This window comes from Myxine glutinosa, chromosome 12, assembly GCF_964187855.1.
Source record: "Myxine glutinosa chromosome 12, kmMyxGlut1.1, whole genome shotgun sequence".
Classification (NCBI taxonomy): domain Eukaryota; kingdom Metazoa; phylum Chordata; class Myxini; order Myxiniformes; family Myxinidae; genus Myxine; species Myxine glutinosa.
In genome coordinates, this window is record NC_136272.1 from 113025522 (window position 1) to 113038006 (window position 12485).

Consider the following 12485-nt stretch of genomic DNA (forward strand, 5'->3'; position numbering starts at 1 on the left):
GTGATAGAGGTAATGGAGACGAAGGACCGGCAGGTGAGGACGCACATGGAAACGGTCAAGGTAGCCTTGGAGGACGAGCTTGAGGAGACGTACCGGGGAATAAAAGAGGTGAGGCACAAATTAGAAGAAGTGGAAGAAGGGGTGAGCGAAATTAAGAAGCGACGGAGAGGGGATAACAAAGAGATAAAAGAGGAGATAAAAGAATTGGTCCAAAGTCTGTGTTTGGATCGTGATGTGCTCATTAACCGGATGAGGGATTCGCAGGTGATGGAGGAGAAGCGAAGAGGAAGAGGACCCGGTGTAAGTGGTGACCAATATGGTCGTGCGTATGATGCGCCAGGGGATTTAAGAAGCTTGGGGGTCGAGATAGACCCGGGTGTTCGTGAGAGGCCGTTGGTGAAGTGTGCGACAGGTCTGGTGTGCGAAAAAGGAGGTGTGCAAGAAAGTCCGACTCTGGGGTGTGTGAGGAAAAAGTGTGTGCCAAGGAGTGAGTGTGCTGGCGAGAGTGAGTCGGTCGTAGCGCGTGTGCGAGGGGGCACATGGAAGCGCGGTGTGGTGAGTGTTACAGAGGATGTGACGGGAGAGTGTGCGCGAGGAAGGTGTGTGACGGACAGGTGCATGGGGAAAGAGTGCGCTGTCAAAGGCAAGGAAGAATGCACACCTGTGGTGAGTGTTACAGAGGGTGTGACGGGAGAGTGTGCGCGAGGAAGGTGTGTGACGGACAGGTGCATGAGGAAAGAGTGCGCTGTCAAAGGCAAGGAAGAATGCACAGCTGTGGTGAGTGTTACAGAGGGTGTAACGGGAGAGTGTGCGCGAGAAAGGTGTGTGACGGACAGGTGCATGAGGAAAGAGTGTGCTGTCAAGAGTAAGGGTGAGTGCGCTGTCAGGAATGGAGGTGAAAGTAGTGAGAGTGACATGGAGCGTGAGTTAGTTGTGACAGGTGAGCGAGGATGTACACCTGGGATGGAAGGATGCACACCTGGAATGGTAGAGCGTGAGTGGGAATGCACGCTGGAGTTGGTGGTGAGGCACGTGGTTGGGTGTGCGAATGAGAGCACACCTGTGATTGTCACAGAGGAGGTGACCGAGGAGGGGGCGCGAAGAGGTGTATTGGTGAGGTGTGCTACCAACGAGTGTGTGCCAAAGTGTTCGGTGGTCAGGTGTGTGACCAAGGCGGTGAGTGGAATGGGTGTACCTGGGTGTGTAAGGAACGGTACGAGGGGCATGGAAACGGCTGGATGTGTGAGCAAGGAACGGGCTGCGGGATGTAAGCATGCAGGTGAAGCATCGCCGTTAGACGGGGTAGAGTTTAGAACGACTTATAGCCGAGTCGGGCCCTCGGTGCGTGCTGGGCCTCGCTTTGAACGGCCGCGTCCGTGCTCCACTAGGCGGAGCGGGCAGTCCGATAGAAAGGGTCGTCATGGCGACCACTTTTTGGTGAGGCATTCCGGCAGGCCGAGATCGAGCCATGGGATGGCTCCGTGCCGAGATGGTGCGTGGGATCTCGGCCCGGGTAAACCTCCTTCCCTGCACCGAATGCGGGATGCATCCAGCCGCTGGCACAAAACAACCAGCATCCATTGCTTGGCTTCACGAAGCCGGGCTTTGGACAGGGAGTGGCGCACCGAGAGGTATTAGTGAGTCGACTGGGTGATGAGGTTAGTGTTTTGGACCCAAAATTAGAGAAAAAACAAAATTTGATGATTGGCAAGGGATTGGCAGTAGTGATTGGCAGATGATGGGCAGTGATTGGCAAATTTTTAATTTGTTGAAATTTGATGTGCAAAATTGGTAGTGAGAGACCCCCGATGTGGTGGGATGGCAAATCCACCATCCCTCACAGGTGGGGGCAAAGGAGCAATAGTTTATGGGGTGTATGGCAGTGAAAACTAGCCCGGGTGGGTTAGGTTATATTGTAGGGATCTAGAAAGATGACATTAGGTAACGTTAAGTTTAGTTAGTGACTGATACCTGTAGTGGGGACGCAGGTAGATTAGTATGGATGATAATGACGTGGGAGCGCAATAGTTTAAAGGGACGACTGGGGAGCGCAAGTTTCAGAAGGGAGTAGTTAGCTGAGATGATGCTGTGTGTGTGAGGATTGAACATGTGTGATTGCACAGGTGTGCAACTGGACAGGTGTGTGGAGCAGTGTATGAGTAGTGAGTGTTGTGGATCAGCGCGAATGCGCTTGGGGAGAGAAGGGTGCAGGTGGCACCAGGTGTGAGAGCACAGGTGTGCAGGTACAGGTGTGTGGAGAGAGTTGGAGTGAGTGGTACGGAGTGGTGTGCATGGTGCGAAGGTGTGGATGGGGGAAGAGTGGACCCCTTTCACGAGTACCCGGGGCGGGTAGTGTAAGTGTTAGGTAGAGGGTGCAGGTAAATTGTGGTTGGATATTGGCATTTGTGGTGCGGTTGCAGAATGGTGTTGTGAATGGGTGCATTAGTGTTGTGGAAATGGCTGGGCGTGTAGCCTGTTAGTGTGTGTAGTTGGTTGGGCACTCCACCACTGTGAGGATGTCGGCCAGGTGAGGCCGCAGGTGGGCTCTGGGAGCCGGTAGTTGTGAGTGGGTGCCTGAGGATCCCGGGTGTGGATCGGGCAGCCCAGTGCCAGAGAGGGCACCGAGTGGGGAGAGTGCCAGAGGGCCTTCCCCAGGTAGTTAGGTTAGGGCAAGGAGCAGGTAAGCTCGGAGGCAACTGCAGTGGTGGAGGTGTGCAGGTGGGTAGACCCACTGGGAGAGGTACACGCCGCAGCCCAGAAATTGTGCGAGGGCACCGGGAGATGAATCGGGGGAGTGAGACCCCAAATTGAAGAGCACCACAGTTTGGCCAATGGGAATTGGTTTTTAGAACCCATAGTGTAAGAGGGCCAATGGTTTGGCCGGAGAGAGACCCCGGGTAGTGTAAAGTTGTTAAAGTCATTTAGGAAATAGTGAGGATTGATGAACCTGTCGCACCATACGCAGCCACTTACCTGTGGTGATGATGATGACTCCACACCTGTGTTTTCTTTGTTTGTTGCAGGAAATGAGATTGCTGTGTGGATTTGTGAGACGCATCACGACGTGGATGAGACATTGGGGTGATTCCATCTCTCCCTCCCTAGGAGGGACTGATGTTGAATTGGTAATGGCAAATTTTGATGTTGAGTTGAAAATGGCAAATTTTGATGAGAGTTGAAAATGGCAAATTTGATTGGTTAGGAGGGAGAGAAGACGAATTTGGTATATGGGAGGAACGGGGAAGACAGTAGGGATGTTTGTTGATTTGTAAAGTAGATGTTTATGGGTAGTGTTGTGTTTTGTGGATGCAGTAAGGGGTAAGGGAGGGGCCATGTAGGTTACCTGGTGGGGGGGGGGGGGCGTACGATAGGAACGTACCTGTCTCACCTGGTTCCCATGTGCCCCCAGTGTGCAACACCTTACATTGCGTGCACTTTTGCGCCCTTACCACCTTACTCACTTGTTTCTTCTTTTGTCTCCCACCTCCGAGGATCTGGCTTTGGGGTAGAGAGAGAGGAGAGAGAGGTGCTGGCTGCGCAGTTGTGGGCCTGCACTTTCGCTGTTCGCTGCCTGGATCGATACACCATATGGACCGCAATGTTTGTGGCCACCCACAATGGACCGCAGTTCGTTTGCGGCCAAGCACCACCCGGGGATGGACCTATGGATCAACGTGGCACCTATGTCATACAGGTGAACCACTAATAGTTAACACCACCAAGTGCACCACAAGAAGAGCAAGAGACACCTGCAGGGTTAGGGGTTGTCGAATTTATTTTTATTCCAATGAACAATGGTGACTGCACCGATTGGTGGTGGGGTGGTGCTGTTGATGCTCGGGAAGGGTGCGCTGCACGTTATTAAAGGCCGTCGGCCACAGAGCACTCGTGGGTTGGTGTATCGATGTTGGCAAGCGCGCTCTCTCTATGCATAACATCTGCATGTGTTCCTCCAAAAACAGGTCCTGGATCGTAGTGTAAATAGCAGCGTAGTCTTGTAAATAATGCTCCCTACCGGCTGTATGTTTAGTTTGAGAATTCTTTCCGGATTCGGTTATCCTGTGGGTGTGTTTCTGTGAGGAGAAGGGTGCAACGTCGCAGGGGGACATATTTACTCATTTGTGAATATCTGTAAAACTGTCGCACTCAGGGTAGAGTCAATAGTAGAGGGAACTACATTGCGTGCCACACTAAAGTAGGTAAAAATTTATCGGGTCGGGACGCCCCGAGGGTAGAGAAGGGTGCAATGTTGCGAATATGGAATTTGGCCTCCATATCCGCTTGTAAATATTCCCCTATTTTCTCCAATACTCCCCAACTTTCCCCAATCCCCCATTCCCTAGTCCCATTGCATGTAAACAACAATCAGTAGAGCCGACCTTCCCCTTATTCCCCCATTAAATGTCGTGCCCAGGTCCACCGCACCACACGTAGACAACTTTCGGACATCTTCCTAGTTATTCTTAATCTATGTCAGTTAAGGCCTCGTTTCCATTAATTATGACTCTTCGTTGCACCAGAATGTGATTATATGGCACCAGTAGTGAGTTTAGGACCTTTCCCATACCTCCTTCCATCTTCTTCCCCAACAATTACAACAACAACAGAGGAGATGGCGGCGGAGCGGGGGAGGATGCGTCCTCACACCGGCTCGATTAGCGCCATTGACCACGCGCTCCACGGGGTTACCACGAAGGGGCTCCTTGTCAGCTCCTCGTCAAGGGCGGAGCCTGGTAAACCCCCCGCACGCACCCAATGAGAAGCAACGTGCCGATTCCACGAGGCGGAGCTAACGAGCCGAGGGCGTGTCACTCCCCGCCGGATATACGCGGCCCCGCGCCGGATGTGACGTCAGATGCGCCCCCAGCTTGAGCAGACAAGACGCCATCCGAGCGCTGCGACCTCCCCGCATCTCTGGACCGGACCGAGTCGATTCTGACCTTTGAGCCCAGGTGCACCTGGAGCCATCGCTACCCGCCTGTCCTTTCCATCAATCCCCGTGTGAGTCAGCTTTGTCCCGTTTATCTGTCGTCTGTTGGGAATAATATAAGATTGTGTCTAAGTGCTTGTCTTTCTATGCTGTCCCTCTTGTAGTTGTAATCTAACCTTCCGCCTTAATATAACCTCCTCCGGAGGTCTTGAGAACTGAACCCCTGGTGTCGTATTGTGTTATTGTAATCCAGCCGGGTGTCTTCTTTTTCTTATTGAGCCAGCATCGCGCGACTAGTCAACGTTCGGGCACAATCGGGTAACTTGTGCAGACGTGGTCATACCATAAAACCGCTCGGTAAATAACATCCAAGCCACGTCTGTAACAATATATATATATATATATATATACATATATATATATACATATATATATATACATATATATATATACATATATATATATACATATATATATATACATATATATATATACACATATATATATATACATATATATATATACATATATATATATACACATATATATATATACATATATATATATACATATATATATATACATATATATATATACATATACATATATATATATACATATATATACATATATATATATACATATATATATATACATATATATATATACATATATACATATATATATATATATATATATATATATATATATATATATATATATATATATATATATATATATGGGTAGTACTTTGTATGTGTATGCAGTCGATAGGTTCATGGAGTTTTTACAGGGATGCAACAGTACAAAAGGAGTAGCAGAAAGGGGGGGGGGGGGGGAACCAACAGAAGGGCTAAGGGAAAAAATCGATGGAGACGATGATGATAGCGTCATCCATCGCGTGATGATGAAGTGTAGGTGAGAAAGCAAGGGATGGATATGATGGAAACAGAAGCGCACTCTGAAGAAGGTTGAAGCTGGAAATTTGGAAGGAACAGGGGGAGGGTAGGGGTGGTTTAACGAGGGTAGAAAAGATCATGGTCTTGTATGGGGGGTTATCTGAGACGGTGGTGAACAGCTGACTCGAAGACCTGGAGGGAGGAATGAGATTAAAGATAATTTGGAAACTGGTTCCACAGAAGGTGTTTGATGGTGGACCATGTGCACCCTATTGAAACGTGAGAGGGGGTGGGGGGCGTGGGTGCAATGGCAAATTGATAGGCCAATGGACTCGGCTTCATTTCAGGAGATTCCAACAAGAGATCTTGAAGGCCTTGGTTTCCACGGTATTGAAGGCCTTGATATATATATATATATATATATATATATATATATATATAATGCAAATATATATATATAAATATATATACGAGGGTAAATCAAAAAGTAAAGGCAAATGTGTGTAAAACTAACACCCAATAAATTGCCTTCACGTTTCGATTTACCCTCGTATATACATATATATAAATAAATAAAAAAATAAATAAATATGTATATATTTTAGCATGTACTTTGAGAAACTGTACAATAAAATTGCAGTATACTTCACTACCTTCATTTATTTATTATTACAGTTCTGATATCACATCTCCACACAAACTTTTCCTCTCGCATATTCTCGGGAGGATTCGCACAAAAACAAATATTTCGGCTCCGAGTAACATGAACCCTCGAAATTCAAACACTCACCTGGTTGCACAAAGTCCACAGTCGCCCTTTCTCCACTGTCTCCCCAATCAGCAGTGAAACCATAGTCTTTGCGTCCATCAGTCTGGCAGTCCATGTACACTCGCATGTCGGTATACTGTAGCAGCACCAAGAGGGTTCAACGTAACAAGAAAGCATTATCGTATCGGGTTCCAATGATGGCGAAAAATCAACATCCTTAAGTGTAAATCATATTCGCCCCCATCCAACCCCCTAATCCCAGTCAAAAGTCACATTTTGACCATCGATTTAACAGCATCATGTTCTTCACGGTGACAATAGAGTAATGATATCAAACCTAAAGAGACAACGAACCTCTTCCACATCCGGCCTGCACAGCCTCCGGAGCATGGCTGTGCCAAGGTGCTGTGCCATGACAGGTCCTTAAAATGAAGCGCAGTTGGTGAGCTCAGGCATTTACATTACCCCCCAACTAAATTGCGTGCCGAGGTACCAAAGCATCTCGCCCATTGCACTCACATGGGCAAGATTACAAACCAACGATCTGAAAAGCTCACCGAATCACTGCAAGTGCTCACCTATCAACCCGCAACCTACAAGGCATTGTAGACGTTAGCAGAACTTTAATAGAGGGATTACAGACGTGAAGCTCGGAAAGCGTCCCACATTCCCCTGGCCATCGTGCGGTGTGTGCCTTTATGTGACCCCGCCTGCAGGCCGGCCCACTCGCCTCTCACCTGCTTGGAGGCGGAGCGCCTTGGGGGAGCCTCGGGGAGACTGCTGACGGGCAACGAACTGGATGAGACCATAGGCACTTCTGCAGAGCTCGCTGCCTGTTTGGGAAAGTCTTCTTGCAGTGTGTCCAAGCTTTCTCGACTGCCCCAGCGAAAATTGCTGCTTTTAAATGCCATACTGGGCGAGTCCAACTGCATTCCAAAAATTAATAACAATTGGTGATTTTCAAGCTAGAGTTAAAATAAATAAATAAAGATCATTAAAACCATTAACTCCATTTATGCATCAAAGGAAATACCCGTTGGGAAGCACCGCATTAATATCAATCAATCTATATAATAATAGCGTAAGGACTCGACTTTGTTATCCCTTTTACGCCGCACACAGTGACCCGGTGCCCACGGCACTAATGGATTTACGATCTACAAACCGCGCTCTTTGTTTATCACGTACAGCCATACTCGAAAAATCTGAATTAGCCGACGTTGGGGCCCAAAAGCATCCGATTAACTGCCGATACGACGCCATCTTACGACGCCATCGTATTGGCGTCTGCTGGGCGAAGGCGAAGCAAGCCGTCCGCTGATTGGACAGGCGAAGGCGAAAGCAAGCCGTCCACTGAGTGGACAATCCAGAGCATGCATTTGTGCCGGTGTCCGCGATCGTTGTTCATATACGCACTCTTCATTCTCATCTTTCTTCCTAACTCTTACTCGGACAAGCAAATCCCCTATGCCATCCATAATGGTACACTCTATACATACACCACATCCTCCCTTCCGTGGATGTTCCACGGGTTTCAGCTAGTATATTATAATAGCGACTATGTACAACATCAAATACATTTTAATGTCCGACGAGGTGTAGAGGTAGTGCACCCGCCTTTGGCCTGTCTAGTCTGGGTTGGATTCCTGACCAGACTACAAATTATTTAATTGGTGTTTTGTCGGTATGGCGTTGCATCAAAACTTGCGGAGTCCCTGGATCGACGTTGAGCCGGGTGTTCCATCTGCCAGCATCGGTTGGTATACGTTAAAGATCCCACAGTGCCTTTCATGAAAAGTAGCCAAGTTATCTCTGACACACAGAACAAATTACAAAATTCCTGCCCAAATAACCTTCAGTTCAACATAAAGCCTGGCCAGCCAGTTCGTGAAAGACTTAAGCCTACCTACTTCCTGTGGCTGACCCCAGAAGGTGAGATTCATTGGGGCCATTAAAGGAGTGACAAATCAATTTAAGGCCAGAACCAAATGAATACTTTTAAACGAGAAGCAATATACATTTAACTGCATTTCACATACTCTGAACTCGCACCTGTTTACCGAAAGGTGACTATTCATTTTTTTACAAAAGGGTTAATGCTTCGACGAACAGATCAGCCAGTTTGACTCTCCAAGCACTTGCAGACGTTAGTGTTCAAATTTATGATGCCAATTTGTCCATTTTTTGTACAAGTACAATGTACATTGATGTCTCAACGTCCTTGTCCTGCACAAGCTGTATTTACCAGGCTTCCCAATGAGTGCAGGAATTGATGCAGAAAATACAAATACTTGATGCTAAGGGTTAATGCTTTCAGTTACCATTATCAGAGAAAAGTGTTTCATGCTTTTCCTGCTTGTGCATGTCCATGTCCATGTCCATCTCTCTCATAGCCCTTGGTTACCTGTAAACCTGATGCCCTTTGTCATTTGGTTCCTCGAAGTACCTCGACAAATGGAAAGAAAAAAAAGTGTTTTGTGCAATTTGAGAATATATCGGAATAAGTTTCATAAACCCAAGGATGAGCCTTTTAAGCAATGAATAGCGTAAACACCAATGTGATAAATAACAGAACTGGACAGGCAGTTCACTCCGACAGTCTATTGGCAAACTCCACCTGTCCAAAACCAATCAGTGCAGGACATTTCATGCGAGGAATGTGGATTATAGGGCTGGACATTCATGCGAGGCTCGTGGATAAATGGCTGAACATTTGAGAGAAGTTTGTGGGTATAGGCCTGGACATTCGTGCGAGGTTTGTGGATAAATGGCCGAACATTTGAGAGAGGTTTGTGGATATAGGCCTGGACATTCGTGCGAGGTTTGTGGATAAATGGCCGAACATTTGAGAGATGTTTGTGGATAAATGGCTGAATATTTGAGAGGGGTATGTGGATATAGGGCTGGACATTCGTGCGAGGTTTGTGGATAAATGGCAGAACATTTGAGAGAGGTTTGTGGATATAGGCCTGGACATTCGTGCGAGGTTTGTGGATAAATGGACGAACATTTGAGAGAGGTTTGTGGATATAGGGCTGGACATTCGTGCGAGGTTTGTGGATAAATGGCCGAACATTTGAGAGATGTTTGTGGATAAATGGCTGAACATTTGAGAGGGGTATGTGGATATAGGGCTGGACATTCGTGCGAGGTTTGTGGATAAATGGACGAACATTTGAGAGAGGTTTGTGGATAGAGGGCTGGACATTCACGCGAGGCTCGTGGATAAATAGCTGAACATTTGAGAGAAGTTTGTGGATATAGGGCAAGACATTCATGCGAGGTTTGTGGATAAATGGCCGAACATTTGAGAGAGGTTTGTGGATATAGGGCTGGACATTCATGCGAGGCTTGTGGATAAATGGCCGAAATGTTTTTTTTTGGTTTGTTTTTTTTGTATACAAGATCGAGGCTCGTGAAAGAGCTAATATTAATCACACAAAATGTCAAAACGACACACAAAACACAAAAAAAAAAGGGGAGTGGTAGACAAGATGGGGAGAGAGGGGGAAGGACACAAAACAACATTTGAGAGCAGGGACATCGAGAGAACTTTGGGAGGGAGAGGGCTTGGGGGGAGGTGGGGAGAAGTATAAAACATATCGACACTGCAAGGACTTCCAGGAAAGAAGTTGGAATTTCAAAAAAGTGTATCTGGGGTGAATTAGCGGGGGTAGAAATGATCAAGGTTTGGATGGGGAAAAATAAGAGATGGTGGTGAACAGCTGTTTTAAAGACCTGGAGGGAGGAGTGGGATTGAAGGGAGTGGGGGAGTTTGCTCAAAAGGCGGGAGCAAAGGGGAATGAAAGAGTGAAGGTGAGCAGAGAGCCGAGATTTTGGCAGTATAACCATAAGAGGGTTGCTGGCAGATCCTGTGCGGCCTGCAGGAATATTTGGGGGACAGAGCACAGGTGGGATGATGAAGTTGGAAAGAAGATTGACGAGAAGAGGAAGAAGTTCAAGGAATGGCAGAAGGCGAAGGGTATGGGGGCAGAAAAGGCAGAGCATGAAAGTTATAAGGCAGCCAAGAAGGCTGCAAAGAAAGAGGTAGCAAAGGCGCAGGAGGCATGGAGGAAAATGTTCGGAGAACGCTTGGATTTGGAAGAGGGTCAGAGAGCGGTATTCAGGATTGCAAAGCAGATAGCAACAGAGAGGTGTGATGTGATGGGGGTGAGTTGCTTGAAGGATGAAGTGGGACAAATCGTTGTGGACCCAGATGGAATTAAAGGAAGATGAAAAAGATATATGGAAATGCTGTTGAATACAGAGAATGAATGGGATGGTAACATAGAGAGTAACCCAGTTTTAGGACCGGCAGAGAAGATAACCGAGAATCAAGTTGAAGCGATAAAAGCAATGAAGAGTAGAAAAGCGGGAGGGCCGACAGGAGTTGTGGGAGATATGTTGAAGGCAGCGGGAAATTGGGGTGTGAAGAGAATGACAGAGATCTGCAATCTGGTGGTGAAAGAAGGCCGCATTCCAGTGGATTGGGAACTGAGTACCCTCGTCCCACTATACAAGGGGAAAGGTGACCCTCTGGACTGTGGGTCGTATTGAGGGATAAAGTTATTGGAGCATGGAATGAAGGTATTGGAAAGGGTGTTGGAGAGGAGGATAAGGCAGAAAGTGAAGATTCACGAAATGCAGTTTGGATTTATGCCAGGAAGAGGAACGACAGACGTGCTTTTTATTGTGAGGCAGTTGCAGGAGAAGTACATGCAGAAGAGGAAGAAGTTGTTTCTTGGGTTTGTTGATCTGGAGAAAGCATTCGATAGGTTTCCACATGAAGTAGTGACATGGGCATTGAGGAAGTTGAGTGGAGGAATAGTTGATCAGAGTAGTGTTGGCAATGTACAAAAGAGCGCGCACAGCTGTAAGGACGAAGGACGGGAACAGTGGTGAGTTTGAGGTGAAGGTGGGAGTGCATCAGGGGTCGGTACTAAGTCCACTACTATTTGTAGCTGTGAAGGAGGTGCTGGCTCGGTACATAAAGGAGGGTTTACCGTGGGAGTTGTTGTATGCAGATGATCTGGTGTTGATTGCAGAAAGTATGGATGGACTGAAGGAGAAGATGAACAAGTGGAAGGAATGTATGGAGACAAAAGGTCTGAAGGTGAATATCGGAAAAACGAAGGTGATGGCAAGTGGTAAAACATGAGGTGAGGTGGAAAGAACTGGGAAGTGGCCGTGTGCTGTGTGCAGGAAGGGTGTCGGTGTGAATTCCATTCAATGTACAATGTGCGCTGAGTGGGTTCATCAAAAATGTAGTGGTTTGAGAGGGTCATTAACCAGTGTGGCAGCTACATTCAAGTGTAAGTTGTGCACAGAGGGAGCTGCAGATGGAGGAAATGTTGAGTTGGATCTTGGAGACGGCGTGAAGCTGGAAGGTGTGAAAACATTTTGTTACCTAGGAGACATGCTGAATGGAGAAGGTGGATCAGACTCGGCAACGGTTGCTGGAGTGAGATGTGCATGGAAGAAGTTTCGGGAACTGAGTGGTGTGCTGACGAGGTGGGGAGTGTCGTTGAAGCTGAAGGGAAAGGTGTATGCTGCATGTGTGAGAAGTGTTATGATTTATGGGAGCGAGACATGGGTAACTAGAACGGGCACTCGGTAGAGCGCATACCTTCGCCGCAGCTACTGTTCTGTACTTGGCATGGGAGTGTAGGGAACAGAACAACAAAAATACGATTTTGACCTTTTCGTGACCTTGACCTTGACCTTTGACCCGATTGCTCCCAAAATCTAATCAAATGTGTCCCGTATAATAACCAATCATCCCACCAAATTTCATGCAATTCGGTTGAATACTTTTTGAGTTATGCGAATAACATACACACACACACACAGACATACAAATAAATACACAGCGATCAAAACATAACCT

The 12485-nt window shown here is 47.1% G+C and overlaps 1 protein-coding gene across 1 annotated transcript in view; it reads right to left on the reverse strand.

The window, feature by feature from the left end:
• The window catches only part of LMO7 (LIM domain 7), a 99101-nt gene that overhangs the window by 30628 nt on the left and 55988 nt on the right, over positions 1-12485 (reverse strand). Inside the window, exons 13-14 of the mRNA XM_068132386.2 lie at positions 7336-7524; positions 6620-6734 (exon numbers count right to left, since the gene is read on the reverse strand). Of these exons, the coding sequence (XP_067988487.2) occupies positions 6620-6734; positions 7336-7524 (304 nt within the window). The remainder of the gene's footprint in view (positions 1-6619; positions 6735-7335; positions 7525-12485) is intronic.